This window comes from Perissodus microlepis, chromosome 7, assembly GCF_051167445.1.
Source record: "Perissodus microlepis isolate ML-2025 ecotype Zambia chromosome 7, ASM5116744v1, whole genome shotgun sequence".
Taxonomy (NCBI): domain Eukaryota; kingdom Metazoa; phylum Chordata; class Actinopteri; order Cichliformes; family Cichlidae; genus Perissodus; species Perissodus microlepis.
In genome coordinates, this window is record NC_140467.1 from 14,941,169 (window position 1) to 14,965,474 (window position 24,306).

General features: G+C 39.3%; 2 protein-coding genes across 3 annotated transcripts; one reads left to right on the top strand and one right to left on the bottom strand.

Moving 5' to 3' along the window:
- Nucleotides 1-117: 117 nt before the first annotated feature.
- LOC146382803 (pyruvate kinase PKM-like) lies at nucleotides 118-8,463 on the bottom strand. The gene is made up of 11 exons (XM_084933733.1): nucleotides 8,437-8,463; nucleotides 7,079-7,257; nucleotides 6,826-6,917; nucleotides 4,720-4,851; nucleotides 4,451-4,637; nucleotides 4,094-4,364; nucleotides 3,846-3,996; nucleotides 3,602-3,754; nucleotides 1,687-1,853; nucleotides 687-868; nucleotides 118-575 (listed from the first exon to the last, which is right to left on the bottom strand). Exons 2-11 carry the CDS (start codon nucleotides 7,227-7,229, stop codon nucleotides 469-471), a joined length of 1,593 nt encoding a protein of 530 aa, XP_084789859.1. The 5' UTR covers nucleotides 7,230-7,257; nucleotides 8,437-8,463; the 3' UTR covers nucleotides 118-468.
- Nucleotides 8,464-13,502: 5,039 nt separating this feature from the next.
- Nucleotides 13,503-24,042, top strand: LOC146382804 (protein mono-ADP-ribosyltransferase PARP6-like). Of its 2 annotated transcripts, XM_084933735.1 has the most exons (23): nucleotides 13,503-13,691; nucleotides 14,383-14,454; nucleotides 14,929-15,035; nucleotides 15,140-15,200; nucleotides 15,881-15,971; nucleotides 16,058-16,124; nucleotides 16,228-16,377; nucleotides 16,461-16,602; nucleotides 18,419-18,550; nucleotides 18,998-19,093; nucleotides 19,194-19,286; nucleotides 19,368-19,493; nucleotides 19,587-19,652; nucleotides 19,792-19,859; nucleotides 20,107-20,155; nucleotides 20,316-20,428; nucleotides 20,535-20,607; nucleotides 20,735-20,804; nucleotides 20,882-20,961; nucleotides 21,063-21,126; nucleotides 21,204-21,288; nucleotides 21,411-21,483; nucleotides 23,986-24,042. In XM_084933735.1, the coding sequence occupies exons 1-23, from the start codon at nucleotides 13,650-13,652 to the stop codon at nucleotides 24,040-24,042; spliced, it is 1,977 nt and encodes a 658-aa protein (XP_084789861.1). In that variant the 5' UTR covers nucleotides 13,503-13,649. The 2 variants fall into 2 exon arrangements, with proteins under 2 accessions (XP_084789861.1, XP_084789860.1); XM_084933734.1 differs by lacking the exon at nucleotides 23,986-24,042 and having other exon boundaries at nucleotides 21,411-22,280.
- The last annotated feature ends 264 nt before the right edge of the window (nucleotides 24,043-24,306 follow it).

Here is a 24,306-nt window from a genome sequence, read left to right on the forward strand (position 1 = left end):
CACAGCTAGTAAATGTTTGCCAAAGTGTGTTTTTTAGTAGTTTATTTTTACTTTATCTGCTTTTTCAGATTTGACAACGTGTTTTCTTATTTGTTATCATTTTGCTGACTCAGTGACAGTGATTACAAGAGTCAAAGTTGATCACATAGTTCCTTTTAATGGATGTAAACCCAGTCATACCAGTTCACTTCACAATGATACATTTGCACTAGCCATGAACAAAGGAAACAAAATAGCTTGAAATGAGGCTAAAGTGTGCACTGAGAAGCAATGTTGTTCACTTTGTTCACCAGAAGGGTTGCCACTAAAAAGTTTAGTCTCCAGCAGCAGGATTTAGACAGTGAATGAGACATTTATTCATGGACTCTGTAGACATCAACAGAAGAGCTTTCTGAAAGCAGTAACAAAGTTCAGTATGGAGGGAAGGTGGGCTGCAGACAAGTAGTAACTGATATTTTTTAATGAAGTTCAAGGCACCAGCACAACCCTCATGGTGTTGGTGTAACCAGACCCTGGGCGCCACCCGGTCACAACAATGGCCATGTCGCCAGTTTTGAAGAATTTGCGGTGCTTGCCTACAAAAAGAGGTTTTTAAAAAGGGGGAAAAAAAGATTAAGTTAACAAGCAAAAATCTCTTGCTCAGCTTTACTGAACTACCAGAACATCCTCTTAACTCTGACACTCACCAACTTCCATAGCAAAGTTCACACGCAGGTCCACGTCCTCAGCCCAGACGTCGTTGGCAGTCTTGGTGTAGAGCACAGGGTAGATACCACGATACAGGTGAGCCTGGCGGGCGGCCTGACCGCAGCGGGTCAGAGCAATGATGGGGGCACGGGGCCTGTACCTCGACAGCATGTGAGCAGACCTGCAGGTGACAGGCACAAGTCACTGCACTCTGACATAACTTGGAGCAGTTATAAAATAGCTGGCTATTTATTTTAGAAGTTAGGGAACAAAATATTAATTCGTTTGAAGTTTAAATTAGTGTTATTAGTTCAAGTCTAATATTTATTCTCAATCTGTCTTTTAGTTCAACTCCTGATTAAAATGCTTGGCTTTCTAGCAGCTAAATGCTTTATTTAGTTTACCTGCCTGTTGCTAACTATCTGCTGTTTCACACTATGTAGGTAGCATGCTGTGAACACACCTACTGTGGCAGAAAGAGCCCACCAATAAGAGCAGAGCAAAGCAAAAAGGTGTGAGACAACCAACACTGAGCTGAAAGATGCTACACATCTCCACAGAGCTGATCTGAACAGCAAAGTCAGGAGATAATTTAGTTCAGTCATATAAATCACTCTTTAAAAGTATTAAGTATAGCCCACGTTATTTCATAGGATTATCATTATGAAATCAGCCCAGTTGACTATATGTATTTCCTCAGTGCCATGTGCTGGGAGGATGAACTCTAAAGTGGAGAAGAACGATTAGGGAGTTAAAATTAACTTGTAAAATGTCAGGGTTCAGATCTCAAAAAGGTCACGGGCAGAGCACAGATTGTGATTGCAGTGAAACTTGGCACACTTCAAACGAGCTGGGGGCTTGCATTCAAGAAGAAGCGGAGGCAGCAGGATAGAAAAATATTATAATGCCCCAGTTTCTTCTCTGAGAGTGGGCGCCGGGAGGATATTATGACTCAGCTTTACAGAGATTTACTGGGTGGAAATGTTCCCGGAGTCTCACCTGCCAGTCTTGGTTAGCACAATGATTGCACTGGCGCAGCACTTGAAAGAAGCCTCGACGGCACCAATAGCGACGGACTCTGTGGGGTCACGGGTCAAATGAGTGAGGCGACGCAGCTCCTCGAACACCTGCCTGTGGAACATGGCTGCCTCAGCTTCACGGGCGATCTGAATAAGTGAAAACAGATTACAGTGGCTGTCAGACTGCAGATACACAGCTAGTCTGAGCTGTGGGACCAAAGACCAAAGTTAGGCTTAGTGCAGAGTTCCTCATACCTGAAAGAAAAGTGAAACATCAAGCTACACAACAGCCACGGCTGCGACGTCCAGAGACCGTTGCTGTGCACTGCAGACACATGCAAGCTGAGCTGTATCACACCACGCAGAAGACAAGAGGAGATGCTGTTGGTAGCAGATGGAGTGCAGGAGCAGTGATGGGCAAAGAAGGTTGAAGAAATGGGAAACAAGCTGTTAGTAAAACCCAATGTGACGGCAGAGATGTCATGCCACCTTTGACCTCTGACCTTTCCTTAAAGGCCAACAGATTGAGCTGAAGGTCGAAGTGATAATAATGCGATGCAGAACAATTTATAACTATGTTTCTTACTGCCATTGTTTTTATTTACAACATATACGCATATAGGGAATCAGATATGTGGATTCTAAATATCAGGTTACTTTGACCTTTTTTGACCTTGAAGAAGTGGTCAGAGGTCCAAACTTTCATTAGATGGTCTTTGTCTTTATAACTAAGCTTAAAATTCTAGTGCTTTTGTTTATATTAGTAGCATTTGAGAAATGATGCTGGTACATGGGGTCTAAATGTGGCGAATAAACTTTGAACTTGAACTTAAACTGAGTTTTTCCTTCCCACTGTCCCCAAAGTGCTTGCTCAAAGGGGATCATATGATTGTTGAGGTTTTCTGTTTTCTTCGTATTATTGAAAAAATTAATTGAACTGAATTATACCTGTTCTAAAAAATGTAGCGTACGTGACATGGCAGACTTGATTATCGTAAGAAGCGCTTATGTTTATGGACTTTTTTTAATTTCTCTGGATTTGAGTGTGGATAACATTCATGGCCTTGATCATTATCATCAAACTTTACTGATATGCCCTCATGGAACCTGTGAACAAAATGATGTTACATATTCTGGGCATACATTTTCTGGACGCAAGGCACACAGTTCGTGATTAGTAAGCAAGACACAAGTCTTAACCAACTCTGTATATTTTTATATATTTTATTTTATTGTTTACTCTATTTAATTTGTAAAATATGTAGATACACACACACACACACACACACACACGTAGAAAAACATATTTAGTATACACATCCAGTAATGCATATACTATTATATATTGTACATATATTTATTAGTCTCAGATTTAGCCATTCTTATATTTTGCTTGTTTTACGTTATTGTATTTTTGCACACCTCTGTTGCTTGTGAAGCTCGCACACAAGAATTTCACTCACATGTACTGTACCAGTGTACCTCCACATGTGATGTGACAATAAAAGTGATTTGATTTGAGACACAACAATAACGAGTGCAAAAGTGAAACAAGTAGCTTCAGATAAAAGGGAACGCACACAAAGGAGCATGTCAAATCTGAATCATGTGAACCTTCTGTTGCTGAAAAACTATCTGTTTGGCAGCAAACGCTCAAGATTCACATGTAAGATAAACCACACACTTTAACAAGTTGGGGGAGGGATTTTATACTTATAATGAAAGCTTCCTCACAGGCTCAAAACACAACAATTTGACTGAGTATGACTGCTGCGGCAGCGGCAAACTTCACAGGAGGAGTTCTCACATCAGACATTCAAAAACCTTCTGGTGTTCTTTTGATATTGGTATTAAAGATGGTTACACTGAGCACATTCACACTGAAGCCATCTTACCAAATGCTGTGTGCGCACTGCCTCCAGAGGGTAGTCTCCCTTGGCCGTCTCACCGCTCAGCATGATACAGTCGTTGCCATCCAGCACAGCATTGGCAACATCGCTGGCCTCAGCGCGAGTAGGGCGAGGCTTCTTGGTCATGCTTTCAAGCATCTTAATGTGAACAAAGAGACAGACTGCATCATTTCATGTCTGCAGAAAAGAACTTATTTGGACTCCACTAATCTGTGCTCCCATCACAGACCTGTGTGGCACAGACGATTGGCTTGCCAATCCTGTTGCATTTGCCGGTCATCATTTTCTGAGCGATGAAGACCTTCTCGGTTGGGATTTCAATTCCCAGATCTCCACGGGCCACCATGATGCCATCACTAGCTTCAAGAATCTCATCAAATCTTTTAGAAAGAAAAAAAAAGGGGGGATGAAGAAAAAAAGTTCAACCATCTAAAAGACAGACTTGTGTTGTGATCGTTTGCACACTACACCACACACCTGCGCACGCCCTCATGGTTCTCCAGCTTGCTGATGATCTTGATGTCCTTGCCCTTCTCACCCAGCACTTTCCTGACAGCATGAACGTCAGCGGCCTTACGGATGAAAGAGGCGAAGACCATGTCAACACCCTGTTCCACGCCAAACTGCAGGTCCTGAATGTCCTTCTCAGACACTGCAGGCAGGTCAACAGCAGCTCCGGGCAGGTTGACGCCCTTCTTGCTGCCCAGTGTGCCGCCGTTCTCAATGTCACAAATCAAGTAATTGCTGCCTTCAGTTACAAGGAAGCACAGAAAAAATATTTCAGCTACTGGAGGCAGAACGAAAGGAGGACGGACAAATTGTTCGTGCTCTTACCGACTTCTTTAACCTTGAGGGAAATCAGACCGTCATCAACATAAATGTGGCTTCCAACCTGCACAACCTTAGTGATGTTTTTGTAGTCCAGCCACAGAATTTTCTCATCACAGTTGTCTTTGTACTGGTCATCGAGCGTGATCTTGATGGTTTCACCCTTTTTCAGCTCAACCTCAGCAGTGCCACTCTGAAAACAATGAGAAGTGACTTGAGGAGAGAGTTGCTCACACTGGCCTCATTAGAGCTGCGGTAATCTGGCAAGAACTCACGCCTTTGATAAGTCCAGTCCTGATTTCTGGTCCCTTGGTGTCCAGAGCGATGGCCACTGGTCTGTAGTCAACAGATCCAGGTACAAAGCTCTCAGTTGCGTCGCGGACATTCTTGATGGTCTCGGCATGGTACTGCATGAAAACAGATGTTATATTAAAAAGATCTTGCAATGGTTGAAACCTAGAAAGCCGGTTGGAGGTTTTGCGTAACTATTTTTAAATCCCTGTAGAACCGGAACCACGTAAGCTAGCGCAATAATTTTTTTTGCATATGTAACTGGAGGAGTTGTACTTACATCTTATGCCATCAGCTTGTCCTAGGTCACGGTTTCCTTCCACATATAGCTTTGCAAAAATTGCATAAAAAGCGCTTGCAGCAACAAAAACAATATTCCAGAAACACGCTTTGCCGATCCGATCAGTTGTTCATAACACTTCCTACATTGAAATAGACATCAGCGTGAACGATCGCATGTCCGACATTACCTGCCCGAAACCGGAAGTGACGTCATTTTCACGGAAAATGTAGTTTTTTACTTGTAGGCTTTAAAAGCCCATACTGATGTTTTTAAAAGTTATGTTTGACTTTATGCTTTTCTGAATAGTTTCTGGGATGCTTAGAACTCAAATTGCACTGCTTTAAATAGTTTATTTTGATGCACATGCTGGTTTTTTTTTTTTGCAAATTTGCATTATAGGATTGTTTTTCGTTTTTTCTGCAGTATATAAAAATTGGTGTATCTCAAAAATAAAACTATGAAGACACTCAAAATAAATTTCCTGTTGTTGTAAACTATTTTTTGCAACTTTTTTGTATTTAAAGTTTTGAGGGATAAACCTCTTAAATTTCTCCAAGTAGAAATATATGTAAAAAAAAAACAAATTTTAAATTTTTTTGTAGTTTATTGCACTTTTTTTGCAATTTATGTAGTTACTATGGACTTAATGCATACATATTATTAAAATTTGGGCTATAACAGTTGTATTGATGTATAGCAACTTGAAATGCTCCCGAAAATGGCACTACAGCATGTAAAAATATAAAGTAAGCTCTGGCGGACTTGGTTCTATGGTAGGTCTTAAAGGGTTAAAAAACAAATAAATTAAAAACGTTACAAAAATATTAAAGGTGGATATTTATATATTTTTTAAACCCTTTGTTTAAAAACAGCTAAATTCAGTTAGTAGAGCAACAGGTGACGCCTCAGTGCTGGTTATGTAACTATATATTTATTTATAAGTGCAACATATTTTGAAAGGAAGACATTGTTCAGCTGAACTGTACATAAACAGCTGCCACATACTTCGGTACATGACAGGTATGAATGTATTTTTCACTTAAACAAAAACAGTGATGTGAATTCTGACTACTGTCCTTGGTCACTGGCTTCTCTACATGCCTTCTCCTCATACTGTTGCTGTGGGGGGGGTGACTCCTATTTATAGCTGCACTGGCAACTGTGACACCAATAACACAGAGGTCAAATGTATTTTCCCCTCCTCAGAAGAAATCATACATTCACTTTGCTGTACAGATAAAACTGAGGTCTTTTTATTGACTGCTGTTGAGCCACTTTGAGTCAAGTTAAATTGGAGAGAATTTTTTTTAACACACTTAACCTTTCAAGATCCAAAAATTAACTGTGGGTGTTCATTGCTACAGCTGATGACATTTGACGGCTCATCCACTCAGGTGACAGTGAAAAAGGGAAAGAGGCTTGACTTTTAAAGGCGAGGGGTCAACAGTGTAATGTCGGCTGAAGAGCTGGCCACGATACAGTGGGTTCACAAGCTACTAGACAGACCGAGCGCCAAAGGGGGCGAGAGGAGGCTCAAAGATCACATTACAGATGGTCACCAGGCCACAAGAGTAATGGCACTCTGACTGCTGCTGCAGTAAAGGGTAAATCCTCACCGACTCACTTGTAAAGGGCAAAGAAACTGACTTGACGATCTGGGTTTGTACTGTCAAGCATGTAGCTTTACTGGAATCTGTGACGTCACAGTGTGTGATTGTGAAATCAGGGCTTTAGCAGGTTAGAACATTTAATGTGAAACAAATAAGGAACTGAGGTTGGCAGAAAGTATTTCTGACCCTTCACTCACTTCATGTGTGCCATGGGAGAAGTTCATTCTTGCAATGTTCATCCCAGCCTTGATCATTTCCTTGGCCATCTCCACAGATCGGGTGGCAGGTCCTGCATCGAGACAGTTAATGAACACAGTGAGACACGGGCCCAAGATGATCACATTTTTGCACCAAGGTCGTGTTTCTTTTTTCGATACAGATACATGAAGAAAATAATCAGATTGTACACATAATAAGCACAAATCAATGGGCCTTGGCAATGCGCCTGACCAATTGTGCAGATGATGCCAGTGTTGCGAGCCACAGCCGGCTCAGAGTCGATATCCAGCAGGCACATGTGCTCAATAAAGGTGTCTGCCATAGCAGCTTGTAGCTGCTGGGTGTGGATGATAGAGGAGCCTGTATCCTTTGGCTTCGACATGGCTGGATCTGTGTCTGCAGGAAAAGACCTTGGAGAGAGAGAAAGAAACATGAAAGATAATCGACCGGGGCCCTGGTGACTCTGGCGTATGGCACCAACCATAGGTTATGTAGAAAATCTCCTGTTTTTTTCATGGGCATCTAATATTTTTACTTGTGACACAATGGACTTTGCACTTACAACCAATAAGTTGAAGAAGAATTTATATAGACAATAAAAAATCAAAAAGAGCGTACAAACAAAAAAAGAGACCGAAAATATGTTATAGGAAAAGAAGAGTGTCAACACAAACTAAATGTTCCACCTCTCTGTGGATGACTTTCAACCCTCTCACAGTCCAGTTTGGGCTAACTGGAGAACAGCCGACACAAAAAGCAAGGACAACAGTATGGGGCTGAATGACTGCACTGTCCCACATTCCAGCATGAGTGTATGTTAAAGAAGAGGAGCTGATCACTTCTGACAGCGACTAAAGCTGATTCACATACACAAAAAACCACGCACAAACTTGAGGAGGAGGCTGAAAAAAATAATGTTTCCTGCCTGAAGTGTAATGCTGGTCCACAAGCCCACATTATAGAGACGAGTAAAACTTATATAATTCAGCTTGCACTTGTGCAGCATGCTTGATAAAAGTGTGTTGTCGGGCAGTGCATGGATTTGTGGTGGGTGGGCTGAGACCATATGTCTGCCCTTTGTATTCACCTAAAATAACAGTCAGCTGAGGCTATTTGTGGACTGTAGAAACATCAACGTCATAATCAAACAGCAACAGACATTTTTATTAACTCATTATTTAAGTAAATCAAAGTCTTTATTGATCCCTTTGCTGTCTGCAAAACCAGCAAAAAATAAAATAAAAATAAATAAGTGTAACAGCTACTTCCTAAAATTGATCCAAGCCAATATAACCCAATATAACCCGACTGAAAGGTGATACATTTGAACGTTAATAAATGTTATTGCGAGATTATGGTTTCTTTAAACGTGCAGTTCAGTAAGAACACATTTGGTTTTTAGCTGCTTAATTAACAGGTAACGTGCTACATATATACATAATTACCAGATAAATCTAAAGGATTGCATGTGCAAAACCAACATTAGCGATTCTGATCTTCCACACAGCTAATATACTACATTTCTACACTTTTAAACCTTTCCTCCACCTCGAAGACACAAATAACGCGACTCTGCTGCTGTTACTCACCTACTAAGTGAACTTTGCAGGGACCAAAGCGCCACAAGTCCTGTCGCAGCGATCGGTTTTATGCCTGTAACTGACCGGGACTACTTTCCTTTGAGTGACATAGGATATAGGGCGGTGAGGGCAATAATGGTGAGTGAAGAGATGCTTGAATTAAATGTTTATTTTGACAGTTGTTTCAGATTCAGGGGGAAATATTAAGATAAGAAGACGGAGGTTTGCCAGATTTTGAGTTATACAGAGTTTACGCTTTAAAGCACAGGTGCAAGTTTAGTTTACAGTTTAATCACAGAGCTTCCGCAGACTTTCACAGAGTCCTCAAACATGACACCATCATCTGTTTGGCCCGGAGACAGCTCAAATTCAGTGCAACCGCTGATGTCGTATCTGGAAAATTAACCTCATAAGAACCAGGAGAAATATTTGCAGTCATAAGGGATATGTACAAAAACAAGATAAATATATACAAAACAATAGAAAGGCACGCGTTAGAGAACAAGTTGCAAAGTGCTTGGAAGTAGTACAAAGTAAACAGACTTGGTGTGAATAGAGTCCGTGTGTGAGTGGCCCGAACGGAGGTGGGAAGTACAAATACTTCGTAACTGTACTTAAGTAGAATTTTCAGGCATGTGTAGTTTACTTGACTAGTTTTTACTGACAACTTTTTACTTGTGCTCACTACATTTTTGCACTCTTCAAACTGATTTGAGCCTAAACAGTAACAAATGGAAAGCAATCCTGTTCATGTATTAATCAGGAGATGTCACATAAAAAGAGATGAGATGTGCCAAAGCCAGGGGTTAAAGTGGGCCGGTGTTTTATTTTGTTTTGTTTTTGTATTTTTTTTAATATTGATATGTTCCCTCCTTTTAAATCCCGTTTGTCATTTTTAACCCTGATAAATCCCTCTGAGCTGATTGGTGGTGTCATGAGAAAAATGGCGCCTTGTTATTTGTGTTACAGAGACAGTGAGGCACGAGACCAGACAGAAGAGTTTTTTCAAATTTCTTTTTTGTGTAACTAAAATAATTGTTGTCTAAAGATAATAATGACGCATGTATGGATTTGCACGAACTGGAGATGGAGACCTTTTCTATTTTGTTTTGTTGCATTGTGTATTCTTTTCCCATTATTATTTCAGGTTTTATCCTTTTTTGACTTTTCAATTTAACTGAGCAGTGTCTCTCTTGACTTCTTACACAATTCTTACAAAAACTCCTCGTGGCTCATTTTTACTTAATCTCTAAGTTCCACCTTAAATTTGAAGGACTTCTTTCAGTTGTTTTTTGCTGGTGTCGCTGCAGTGGATCATCTCCCTCCATCTTACCCTGTCCCCAGCAACCACCACTATCACCCTCTGCATGTCCTGCTTCATTACATCCATGGCAGTTCAGTCTTCAACCTCATTTGTCCAATATATCCGCTATCCTTCCTCTGCACATGTTCAAACCATTCCTGATCCTGTCCATTCTGATCATTCCAAATGTAAATCCTAACATCCTTAGCTCAGCCTGCTGCTGTCTTTTTGTTTGTGTCACTGTGTCCAAACCACACATCATAGCATCCTGTAAACTACCTATTTCACTCCTGCTGTCATACTTCTGTAAAATATTATCACTGATACTCATTTCCACCCAATTCTGCCGTATTTGCACTCTCTTTTTCACTCATCTCGTAGGGTCCGTTACTTTAGATAGTTGACTCCAGTTCTCTTTCACTACCTCTACTCCTTCCATCTTCACCTTAAATGACTACTAAGTCAAAAATAATCAGTTTGTCATAGTTCAACTTCCTTCATTTGACAAGCACAGAAATGCAAAATCTAACACGCACATACACATACTGTAATGCAGTGGTAACATGCCGCTCCACACCATAAAACCAGACCCACCCAGAGTTGACTCAATTCAGTTTTATTTGTATAGTGCCAAATCACAACAACAGTCACCACCAGGTACTTAATATTGTAAGGTAAAGACACTACAATAATACAGAGAAAACCCCAACAATCAGATGACATATAACAGCACTTGACAGTGACAGTGGGAAGGAAAACCTCCCTTTTAACAGGAAGAATATCAGGGATGGCTGTCTGGCAGACATGACTCAAAAAGGACAAATGGAAAATTCAAAAGCAGCTCTACTGCTGATCTAAGAATGACAAAATGCATAATACAAAATAACTCAGGCTACACAGAGGAAACTTACAAACAAGGCTCTAAGAGGAAGGAGGAAACACAAAACACACAAAGCACACTTCAACAGGGAGAACACGACATGGGGCAAGAAAAGACAGACATACTGTATACACACACTGATGATGAGGGAACAGGCAACAGGTGTGAACAAGGTTGAAACTTACAAAATAACAAGTAAGAGGAAGAAGAACTGAATACAATGCACACAAGACAAGAGACTATCAAAATAAGACAGGAGATGACACAGAGACCTAAGACACACCAGCATGACAGAGACAGAGGAAAAACACTGAGACAAGAGGGGAACTATAAATGGATATAAATAAGCTCTCCTTAACCAAAGACACGATAACAGGAACTTAACCAAAACAATATAAACAGAATACAGAATGAAACCAAGAATAATTAAAAATACAAACCAAAGAAACTCAAAACGGCGACAAAGAAACCTTCAGCAGAACCAGGCTCAGGGAGGGGCATCCAGCTGGCCACGACTGGTTGGGAGTTGTATTCAGCACATATTTTCACACTCCCCAGAGTTTTATTAAACCAGTAGGCCAGTCATTTATAATCTCTCTTTAAAATGTTTATGTGTAATTCACATGTATAACACCTTAGATGATTTTTAAATTCATCCACTTTTTTATAGAAAACGACATAAGTGAAAGGAAAGGCTTCTCGACAAGGATGACGCCCTTTAGGGTCTTCTAGTCTGCTAAACTGGGTGTAAGTATACAAATTTTACACTCATTTATGACTCATAAATATTCATGCAGTGTGTGAATAGCGTAATCCTCTGAGATTACAGCGCTGGCTCCAAACTGGCTTTCATTGACCTTCCATCTATATGTGGATAAATCTGGAGCTGCCAGAAGCAGCGAAATGCGCCACTGATTTCCAGATTACAGATGGGTTAAAAGCTCAAACAATGATGCAATGAAATCCAAGACGCCATCCCCCTTCTTACTTATCTTTTTAAAATCTTACTGCATTCAAGCAGAGACAGCATCACAACAACAACATGGGTAAATGTGTTCATTTTTGTAATATTGTAGATCACAGAGCAGTAGGTTTTGTACCATTTTAAATTGTTTCCACTATTTTTTCCACATTTTTTAACAATATATGTGGATATTTTTTAAAAATTGTAAATTAATTGCAAACCCTACTTTGTCCTGAAATCTACGTGCAGCGGTTAACAAATTTATTAAACTACCGAGCAGTGAAAGGCCTGATTTAACAATAATGACAATGGCAATTTGATTTATATAGGAAACTTCATTACATGAAAACTCAATGTGCTTAACACAGAAAAGGAAGAAACATAAAAAATAATAATAATTTATGAAAATCATTTTTTATGTTTCTGTTTCTGTCAGTCAGTATGTGCAAGCACTTTAAACAAACTGATATTTGGAAAATTGCTAAAATATAATTATTGTTGTTATATATTGATTAAAAAGCAGAAAAATAGTAAAACAATATTATTTTGTTATTTTCTTGTATTCCTGAACAGAAAGAAAATATGATATGTAGTTCTCGAAAATTATGCTTGACAAATTTTTGACTTAGAGAGGTCGGGTACGCCGGTACACATTTGGGTATAAAAACATAATTTCAGTTCAGTGAATTTGTTTGTTTGTTTTAACCAGGTGTTTGACAGATTTCAAAAATATTTGTGGTTTTTTATTTTTCTGCATGTGGTCTAAAACAAGTCTGGGATTACAAAGCAAAAGCTAAACGAAGGATTATCAAAATGGTTGATATAGCATCAATATTACATCTATGCCTATAAAACGTATAAATCGATAAAATTCTGAGAAGCCTTAGCAGTGACATTTAAAGTTTCAAAAAGTTGCAGTTTAACGTTTGTACATTTACTGCAAAACATGTCGCATAAACCATAACCTGCCCCCCCCCCTCTCTCAACAACTCAACAGCAGCTCTCTCTTGTGGACAATCTGCTGAACTGTGACTTTTCTGTCACAGTGTCAACATACTGTGCAACTTAAATGTGCTCACATTCAAAAATAATCATGGTGTCATACAGATTACAAACCATACAAACGAAACTTCCAAGATAAAATCTTTCTTTTTTTAAAAAAAATGATTTGAAACTGCAGTCAGTTATTGTTTGTTAACTGTAACTATTGTATTTAATGTAAAATTAATGTGTATGGTGTCAGTAGATTGTGTAGATAGTGTTTCCTTATCTGGATTTTTTTTTTTACTAAGTAGATTTTGTTCTCTGAGCTATTCTAGTGGGTAAAATGTTTACCAGATATGACAGCGTTCCTCTTGGTTCAGTTCTAGCTTTTGACCTTTCCCCAAATCTGTATCAGATTTGTTATAATCTTAAAAGTGGACTCTTTACAAACACATTTACTTAATTACGTCACCAATTTATTTGAAATATATTACCTGTAATGATGGGTGTATAAAAATAATGAGTTTATTCAGTCATTTTTGCATTTGATGTCTGTACCAAAATGGCAGTTTCCTGTTTGAGACATGAGACATTTATACTATTGTGTCCATCCCCTGTAAATATACAGGGGACACTTAGACATTCATGTCTAAGTGGATTACCCAAGAAAAGCACTTGTTTATTGAAGGTGTGCACAGATGTATGCAGTCCTATAAGTGTCTAATCTGACCAGATTGTGGAGCAGCGGGTGACTGCTAACAAGGGTAACTGCAGATTAAGGTCAGTTTGTGACACAGCAGACAGAAAACAAGGCTAATAAATGCCAAACATCACCTGTTTACCCATCTTCCATCTGAGGGAGCTTTGTTCTCATCACTCCAGGCACTGATTAATGCGCCTGGCTTTTAAGTTACTACCTGTGCCACATAAGATACTTAAAGAGATATAGGAACAGATCCACATCTACAGACTTTCAAGTGATCAGGCTGCCAGTGTCTGGAGTCAGTCATGTGACCAAGAAGTCAGGCTGGGCATGTGGGACTTCCTGCTATTGAAAAGAGAAGGCACCGCCAGCAGAGCCTTCAACAGAAATGGAGTATCCTTTTTTCTTGCTACATTCTCCTGAAGGAAAGGTAAGATTGTAACCTCGTACCTGCTGTATCATTAACATTAGCAAACACATGCTCTACTCTTATGAGCAAAATATGTTGATGTGTTGTTTTATTTACTTTTCCACTTAATGTCCGTGCACAGACTAAAACCAGGGAAACAGCAATTATCTCGACATAGTTCAAGATACTCAGAGCAAGCTGCTCATTCATACATCACAGAAGTAACTGAACTAATTAAGCCACAAATGTTTTTCCCAATAGCGTTTCAGTCACACAGGAATGGACACTTTGTTGATTGTTGCTAAAAAAGATATAAGGACACGATGAGTCTACAAGCTCCAGATATCCACCCCCAACACCACCACCACACTTTTATATACATGTAGAGGGAGTTATCCTTTTGTAGGGCAGAGGATTGCACCAGCCTTTGCAGTGGGTAACCGACAAGAAAATCAATTAAAAACACAGTTAGCAGATCAACTGACAAAAAAGAAGTAAATAGCTGAAGCCCTCTCTTCCTGGTCTCTTGCTGAAATTGCATCACATTGTGGTATATATTCTGTTTTTGCATTTTCATCAAGCAAATGGCTTAAATGACGCGCGAGTCTTAGCAGCAGGGCCAGCTGATTTTGTTTGGGTTAATAGAAGGTTTAAATTAACTCTGTAAATTAGAGGATATTTTGATTGCCAGCTTTTCCCATCAACCCAACAGGAGTGCCAGGAGTGGGAGGAGCGCCACAGTGACGACGACGCTGATGCAGACGAGATCCTGTGTGGAATCCAAGTAAACATCAGTTTCAGTGTCTTCCTATTACAACCTTGTAGCATTTTTAAAACCATTCAAGGATAAAATATTGTTGCATATAAAAGATAATTAAAAACAAACAAAAGTATTTGTCAGGAACAATGATTTCTCCTTTTAATGATTTCACACTAATGCAAACAAAATTGTCTACATTGTAAACACACTTCCTGAAATCCACTTTTGTTCACATACTTTACTCATTTAAAATTTTTTCTTAATCTTTCTGTTGCAGTGAGTTTGTGTGTATTTAAGCAAAGCCAACAAATAATATGTTACTCTGAGGACCATGTTTAGTTTATTTTTTTAAAAATCTCAAACAAATCTTTAGAGAGTAAAAATACACAATAACTGGCTTGTTCAGATCACACATAATCAGCTTTAAACTGTATCAGTACATGTCATCTCATACACTGGAGTTATAACGGTGTAACTTCCTTTCATCATGCTTCATAGGGGGAGTTGTGGAGTCAGTATCCCGCTGACTTCTGTCGCCACCCCTGGCTGGACAGGGACATCGAGGCAGTCAGGACTCTGTATTCAGTCTCTGCAGTCTCTGTCAGGTGAACTTCTGAACATCCCTCCTTGTTCATGGCTTTTAATAGAAGTGATCCATGATCCTTTTTAAACTACATTTTCACAATTTCCCTTCTTTTTTTTCTCCTAGGGAGTACGGGTCAATTGATGATGTGGATGTGGACTTAAAAATTAATGCTAACTTTTTAGATGTGAGTTGATTTACATCAATTTACAAGTGAATTACATTTTTATCTGTTATTCACCAATTTATCTAAGTAATTAATTATTATTTTTAAATAGACAGAGACTTGAAGGTACTATCTCTATGTGAAGTGCAGCTAATATGTGATCCCATGTTCTTGATTTGATCAGCTCTCTTTGGGTCTATAAGTTAACCTAATTTTATCTTGAATTAACCGTCTCAAAACCACTTCCGATCTATGTTTAGGATCATTATCCTGCTGGATCATATAGTCACCACAGAAATGTAACTTTCTGACTTATAGTTTGATGTCCTAAAAAATGTCTTCACTGTCATATCAGCACTATCATTACTGTTGGTGTGCCCAGAATAACTCATATTTTCAAGCACAGAGAGGCAAATCCTAATCAAATGAAAAGAAGTTAAAGAGTCTTGTGAATTTAAAACATGAACCATGTTCCAATTATGCATTCTGGGAACAGTATGCATTAAGCTTTTCCATTAGTTAGATGTTTTATGTTATCACATTTATATCTATAGAAGAGACCACGTTTTTCTTTTGTGACTGTGCCTCTGTGACAAATGGATGTCTGGAACCTTCTGACCACAACTGCACATGCATTGGTTGGTTAAAGTGACATATTCGCATGACACCTGAAAGCGTTGAAATCTTTTTGGTGTCCACAGGAGGTGGCAGCCCAAGCCTGGAGGATTAATCTATCGGAGCCTGTCGTTATCCGTCTGAAGTTTTCTATGTCTCAGTATCTGGATGGACCTGGTGAGCAGCAACAATAAATCCACATGCAGAATTGACTTCAGTCTAAATCAATGTGACACTTGATCAAGTGATGTTTTTCACTGCAGCACCTTCAGTTGAGGTCTTTCAGCTGTCTAATAATAATAACTTCAGTCTTGGGAAACAGTTGCAGAAGTGAGTGTAACTGCTCCAACAGGACACATCCACCTTTTTTTTATCTCAGTCATAGCTCATCTGAAGATTGTGTAAAAGCCAACCTTTCATTTTTGTTCTCCAGTATTCTCACAGTTTTCATATCTCGGGTGTGGAAACACCTTGCAAACGACAACGCTGTAACTGGGCAGAAGAGGAGTCACAGCTGGTTCAGGCCAAGTGGAACCATCAAGAAATTTTGTGCAAGACTTAGACCCAGGCTGCCACTATCAAAGTATGAAAGAGTTAAATGACACAGCTGTTTTACTGGCTGAATCCATTAGTGCATGGATCTATTCACTCCTGTCTAACAATCAGCAGGCTAAAGGAGCTCCAGGAACCAGCTGCAAGACGCCGGATCATTTTACCAGCAATGAAGCTGAACCGACTCACAAATCATACAACTTCCTACACCATCAAGAATCCCGGAGAGCTCTTCACCTCCACGCCCAGCGGAAAGGTGAGGGAAAATATACTTCAAAATACATCGATGTGGAAAATTGGTGTATGTGTACATATTTTCTATCTGCAACTGTGTTTCAGGTTCAGGTTCAGATTCTTTTATTGATAGCCTTCGGTAGATTTGTTTTGACGCTAATTGACCTGACATCAAAAACTATATTCACATATACACGGTAAAAAAGGAGAAAAGACAGGGTGCTCCAGGCTTCACTAAAACAACAACTTCAATCCCTGAGGCTATAAATAGCACAAAAAGGCTACAAAACTAAAAAATCTAAATTAATCGATTCCAATTAAAATGAATTAATAGATGTGTGCACAATTTGATGCTCTGTCATCTTCCAAAATACAAAGACTAAAAGTAAAAAAAATTAAAACTAACTCAATAACAGATCCATCAAACAGCATCTTAATGATGTGAAAGTTGAACAGTTTCCACAAGCAAAGCAAACTATCAGAATTCAGTCTTGCATCAGTAATAATCCCTGTGCACACATTACACAGTATGACCCTTAATGTTTGTGGCATCAAGTGTGCTGGGCTTTTTTCATTTGGTCTTTAATGTGTTGAGCTGGAGATCAGACTCTTCAAACCACCTGTTCAATAACCGATCTGCGGCTGGTGTCCAAAAGACTAATAATGGCATTTAATCTGCATGCGTTAAAGTGTTTGTCCTTTCAAACATCCTCGACACATGTTCGTGCATCGTATAAACAGCAAGGAGGACAGGACACACCCTTGTGAACAAGCAGATGACCTGACTTGGCCAAAAAGAAGCTCATTCACTGTCTGTGTTCTGTTAGAAAGATTATGACTTAACTCAAATGGACTTAAAAGCCTACAAATGAAAACATGATTGAATGGTGTTAAATGCAGAAGATCAATCAGTAAACAGTAAAGAGTCTGACATGATATCCGTCTCCTTCCAAGGGTTTAAGGAGCAAATTAAGAAGAGTTAGTGTGGAGTCTTAGACTTCTCTGTGAAGGTTATACGCAAACAGTCTTTCAAAGATATTATTAAGACTGAGGTCAAAGCCTCTGGTTGAAAATCACTGCGGGCTTTGGGGTGACTGGAATTTGGTAACAGGGACAATTTCAGCATTCTTCCACACACTGAGGACATGTATAACTTTAGGAACTGAATAAAAGATGTAGTGAAAAACCAGGCCCAGCTTGTTTGCAGTGTTTAAGCAGCCTTCCACATTTACTTGTCTGATCCCTGACTCTTGTTTACCGTAATATGAAGAAATTCCTTTACAACTTCACTAATATTAAAATGCTGTCCCTTAATGTGTGGCTCAGTTCCTGAAAGTCTTTGCTGAAATCATATATGTCAAAAGGATTATCAAAGCAGTAAGAGCATTGGCAAATTCTCTGTCTGAATGGTAAAACCCTCTAAAATGCCATGCGTGCTGGTCTTTGCTTTTCAGCTCTTTGGTGGCTGCCTGCAGCTCTGATGCCTCTCCCTATTGAAAAGCATATCTCTTTCTTTGAATTGTGGACTTAACTACTTTCGTAACCCATGGCTTATTATTTGAGTACTTTAAACCCTCTTACATGGAATAATCATATCTCTGCAAAAAGAAATATATGAGCATTATATGTCCACAAAATTGTCCAGATCACCTCCACATGATTGCTCGAAAACATCCCAATTAGTGCATTCAAAGCATTCCTGCAGGCAGAGCACTCCTTCCTCAAATCTGTCTTTGATGTCAGCAATCTGGACTTTATTTCGGTCTTTCCAGAGTTGTTACCTTTTTTTTTAAAGTTCTGAATATAGAGTGATATTGTTTGTGACCCTTCTTCCACAGAGGGTGATGGTCTCAGCAGTGAAATCATCAGCACAGCTTAACACTAAACAGCTGATGGAGCTACTCTTCACATCCCAGGCAATCGGGCACTGTAAGACCACACCAACTCTGCAGCACGGCTTCTTGGTGCAGGTGAAAGCTTACTCTAATCTGATGGTTTGTGTTCTGCTGGAGTTGTCTTGCTCATAGCAGATTTTCTGAGTTCTCTTGAATAATTTAGGGTCTTAACTTTGCAATATAAAAGGCTTTGAGTCATTTATTGTTGTGAATTGGTGCTACTTAAAAAAAAATTGAATTGCTTGTTAAAACTTGCGTTTGCTAGGGGACAACCAATCACAAGATAGTTGGCTTGAAGAGAGGGAAGCTACTGAAGGGCTGGTGCAAGGCCTGGGATAAGATAAATAATGATTAGTTTGAACTGTTAATCATGGAAAGCGACACTATTAAGAGTCCAGTTACAAAATATGGAGCTGGAAAGCAGGAAAATTGACTTTAAGCATAAAATTTGAGCAGGTTTGTGTTGATTTTGAATTCTTTTCTTAGAAAGCTACTTTGCCTCTGTTTTCATTGTGTGCACAGATAATGAGGTATGCTGAACAGAGGATCCCAACACTGAATGAATATTGTGTTGTTTGCGATGAGCGGCACGTGTTTCAAAATGGGCCCATGCTTAAGGTGCGAGCTCTCGATAAATAATTAACTGTTGGTTGAACAGCTATTCAGTAAAACTGAGCCTTGATTCTTCGACAGTATTCTCTACGTTGTGTGTTTGTAGCCAGCGGTTTGCACCAGGGAGCTGTGTGTGTTTTCCTTTCACATGCTGGGGGTTATGTCTGGAGCGACAGAAGAGGTTGCCACCGGTGCAGAGGTCGGTAAGCTTTTAAATATTTTATAGCAGGAGTTATTACAGTATGGGACATGAGTGAGGCAATAATCTCTGCTGTTGCAGGTGATCGACTTGTTGGTAGCCATGTGCAGAGCTGCCCTTCAGTCTTCACGCAAGAGCCTTATTTTTGAACCGTACCCTTCTATTGTCGATCCACACAACCCCAAAACTCTCGCCTTTAGTCCAAAGGTATCAGCTGAATCAAAGTTACCACTGGCGTGATCTGTCATGCACTATTCAGTGTGTCATTTTACTGATTTGTTTTCGCTTTTGTTGTAACAGAGCAGAAGCTTTGACAGGCTGCAGAAAGCTCTGGACAATGTCTTGTTGGTCAGGAGGATGGCACAGGTGAGGTCTCACCTACACTTTCATTTTCAACAATTACACATCGGTCTGCTGACTGAGCACAAACTCAAAGCAGGTAAATGATTTCCTGAACTGGATTTATTAGATTATAATGATTAAATTGTCTTTAAATCATACTCAGGGTCCATATTCTGAGATTAAGAAGCAGCTGGACAAGATAGACCCTCTCGCACATCCATTACTGCAGTGGTGAGAGACTAAATCTGGATGTGTTTTTAGTTATTATTTAGTAGATCACTGCATATCTGTCCTTTTGTTACTCACTCGCCTCAGTAGCCATTCATCGAGTCTAGTTCAAACTTGGCAAGCGCATTGTTTTGGGCTAAGCGTTGCGTCTGAAGTCGTTTAAATGAAAGTGTTAGAAAAGAGTAACTTGAGTGAAATCCAGTTATATTTAGGTTAATATCTGGATTTGCTTTTGTGTGTTTTACAACAGGATTTTAGCAAGCAACAGATCGCACATTGTGAAGCTTCCGCTGAGCAGGGTATGCCCAAGCAGTCAGATCTATTAGCAGTCTAGCTGCAAGCTTTAAAGCAGTTGTAGACTAGTTAATAATTAGCAGCCACATATCAAATTTCATACTATGCTTTCTATAATTTAATGTTTTTTGTTGTTGTTGTTTTTAATCAATTGTTATTTAACAGCAACTGAAATTTATGCACACACCCCATCAGTTCCTGTTGATCAGCAGCCCTCCATGTAAGGAGGCTCACTTTCAAACTGCCAAAAAGCTTTATGGCAGCACCTTTGCTTTCCAGTAAGTGAAGTCAAAGACTTTTTTTCATGAAATTTTCACATCATCACTTATACAGTATATATAGAGCACGATCCATGCTTAGTAGATCATATTTCTCTTCTTTCAGTGGTTCCCACATTGAAAACTGGCACTCTATTTTGAGAAACGGGCTGGTTAACGCATCTTACACAAAGTTACAGGTAGAATATATAAATTCTAAATTCTTATTGTCTTTGATCACCGTCTGAAGTTACAGACAATTTCAACATAGGAAATTTTTATGTGGATGTTCAGACCACTGAAACCTCTCCCTTCTTTCTATTTTAGCTCCATGGTGCTGCGTATGGGAAAGGCATCTATTTGAGTCCCATTTCAAGCATATCATTTGGATATTCTGGTAAGAACTCTGTTACTTGTCTGTCGATTCAAGTTCTTTTTGCATGTTTTTAAGAGTATTCTTCCCTTTTTCTTTAGAGATGGGGAAAGGTCAGTACAAAATTCCTACCAGAGAAGAACTCTTGCAGAAATACAACCGAATAAACCAAATCAAGCAGGTCGGGTTGTTCACATTTATCTAAATGCTGCAAACATTCACTCTGGAGTATAATATCATTTTTGCTTTCAGTATCTCATCTTGTATTTCTATATGTTTTAGGAACAAGTGGGGGAAGGCAGATTTCTGCAAAGCACGAACCTAAACTGCGTTGCACTCTGTGAAGGTAAATACGGAAGACCCCACAAAGCAACAAAGATTTATTTAATTGCATGTGATGTGATTTTGTCTATCTGTTAACAGTGATAACTTCTAAAAACCTGCAAAAACACGGCAACATTTGGGTGTGTCCGGTTTCCGACCACGTGTGCACACGGTTCCTCTTTGTGTGAGTAAGACAAAAAGCAAAAGCAAACAATGAGAAACAGTTCCAACATTTTTTTTCTTCAGAAAGTCAGAACTCTGGACTTTATTTGAGCTTCCTAAAAAGGCTGCTTTCTTCTTCCACAGCTATGAAAACGGGCAGGTGGGAGATATCAACATAAACACCCAAGAGGACAAAATCCAGCAGGAAATTTCACGAGTAATTGCTTCAAAGCCATGCTGAGAAAACCAGGATACATACACACGTATGTCATTTTCTGTTCTTTATAATAAAAACAAAAACTGTGAGAATGAATATTGATTGTCTGTGGCTTTCTCTGGTTTAAGACATTAACATGAAACACGGAGCGCCTTGAGGTAAAAATATATGTCTTGCATAAGTGAAAAACATTCAAATGATTTAAACAAAAACCTCAAAACTGAATATGAGAAAAGCATACACACCACGTGTATGCTGATGTTTATTGTGGCTAGCACAGTGGTTAGCACTGTTGCCTCATGCAAGAAGCCCCTGAGTTTGAATCCACTGGCCAGGGCTTTTCTGTGTGGAGTTTGCATGTTTTCTCTGGGTACCTGCAGTTAGTGGGATTAGGTTAATTATTCTAATTTAGCTATATGTGTGAATGTGAGTGTGAACAGTTGTTGGTCTCTGTGTGATAGAGTGGTAACCTGTCCAGGGTTAGCCCTACCTCTCGACCTATGACAGGAATAGACCCGGATGAGGACAAGTGGAAAAGGATTTATGGAGTGACAGCTATGTCCTAAATCCATTAAATTAGAGGAAAAAACAATGTGCATGACAAGTTTTATGCTAACCAGACTCTGACTTAGTTGAACACTCCAAAAAATAACTCTTTAAATTAACTTAAAATAATCATGAAAAGGATTTCCACCTTACTAAATGTCTTTCAGTACTTTTGTTGGACTGATGTAATTTGCCTGGATTGGATCAACTCAATTAAATTAAGTTGGGCTCAACTGCAGTAAATAAGCTGAGTCATCATTATTTAACTAACCAACTAAAGTACATGAAGTTGAAAGAATTGAATAATGCTAAAATAAAATTTAATCAGGTGGAAATCCTTTCCATGTTTTTTTATGACCATTCAAATAGTTTTTTGTTTGAGTGCACAAGCACATATTCACGTGCATATGTACATATACATACATGCACACATGTGCACAATCAAAGTCAACAAAATCTATGTGATATGAAATAAACAGTCAATCATCAAGTCCTACATGGAGTATAAAAAAGTATGTACATACATGTTGATCCCTATTACATGCTCAACACTTTCAGATTCATCACATTCATCACCCCCACTTCCCCTCAGCATTTGTATGTAATCACCCTACAAAAACAGAGAGAAAAGAACAGGTATGATCCATCCATATTGTATGTATCTAGCAGTTCATCTATAGATGTATTCATCAGACATTAATTTCATATTCTTCCAAAAGCATGTTTTTTAGAACAAACTAATGCTTAACATTCCTGTAATGCAGGTTCACTTTAACCCACGGTGATATTAGTTTTGCAATATGTACTTTCTTCCACAAGATGGGGGTGTGACCATTAACTCTAAGGACCTTTTCGATATAAATACAGTGGATCAAACCACATAACTGTTATGTTATGAAAAACATAAACTGGAGACTGAAGGATGTTTAAACTGGGTACGCAGCTGGGCGCTGGAGCTTCTGTTCATTTTCCAGCAACACTAAACATGTCAGATAAAAATAAACACTTGGGGAGATTCTGGAGCGTGCGCAAGGCCTCCAGTGAACCACCTTCAAATATTTAATGAGTATTCTCGGGATGGGAATGCTGCTGTTAACTGATGTTTATGAAAAGCAGATAATTCTTCTGTAAAGTAACTTAATTTGAATAATGCATTTCATGCTTCTGCTGATTGTTTAACATGGGGTGCATACCATCCTGCGAGGCAGAAATGCACCATTATAACAGCATGCTGATTCCATATGAGCCCTCCAGCTGGCTCCTCACCTCCTCCCTTGGATCAGCTTCTCTAAAGAGAGCTGCAACCAATGCACCTCTGTTCCCATCTGGATACTGATTTTCTGTCTTTCTATTTAATGTACTTGTGGTCTGACAATAAAAAGTAGCAGCTCCAAGATGTGATTGTCCTTGTACATGTCATTTCTTAAAGAAGCACAACTTTTGTAGCAAGGATTATTTTGGGGTCAGCCCAGCAGGCGATGCACTGAAAGGAGGAGAGCTGTGAAGCTGCTGTAATAGCCCAAAGGAAGACATTTCTCTTGGACCATATGGCTCTCTGATGATAGCGCACTGGGAAAAACCACACTCCATTATATACTACAATGACTAGCATTGCTCCACATCTTGAGTGAGATTGGTTGTTTGGTGTCATATCTGCAAAACCGCACATTAAGAATGTCAGCAAAGTGGCACAATTGAGTCGAGTTCAGTTAAAACAAAGATTTATTTCAGCTGTGTGCCTTGATCTCATTAACTCGTGTTCATTCGTCTGTATAATTCAAGCAACCACACAGACAAAACCATTCCCAGATCCCTTAAGCCTTTTAACAAGAAACCCAACTAGCTGAAATATACAGACATTATTAAATGAGGCAAAATGTTGCATGTGCCTTTAAGAGCACTATGTCCCACTCTACATGTCTCTCTCTGAGCCTCATATGTGTCTGTTGGCATCAGCTGTCCTCAGTGCTGAAAAGAGCAAGGACATCTTTTCCTTCACTTCAGTGGGATTAGTGGAAGAAGTGCCCTCTTTATTCTGCTGGCTGCCATCTCAGCGCTCATAAAGGCAAAATGAAAAAGAAGCTCTCACGGAGAAGAGAGAGGATCAAGATAAGTAACAAGTTTAGATTACAGAGCCATTCAGCTTTTACTTTCTTAGAGTAAAGGAACAAGAACAATGTTTTAGATCCCAAAGGAGACATACAAATAGTCTGTTACTGCAGCTTCCCGCACTGTTATTTTGCTGCTTTCTAAGTAATGACTTAACCCAGGGGTCAG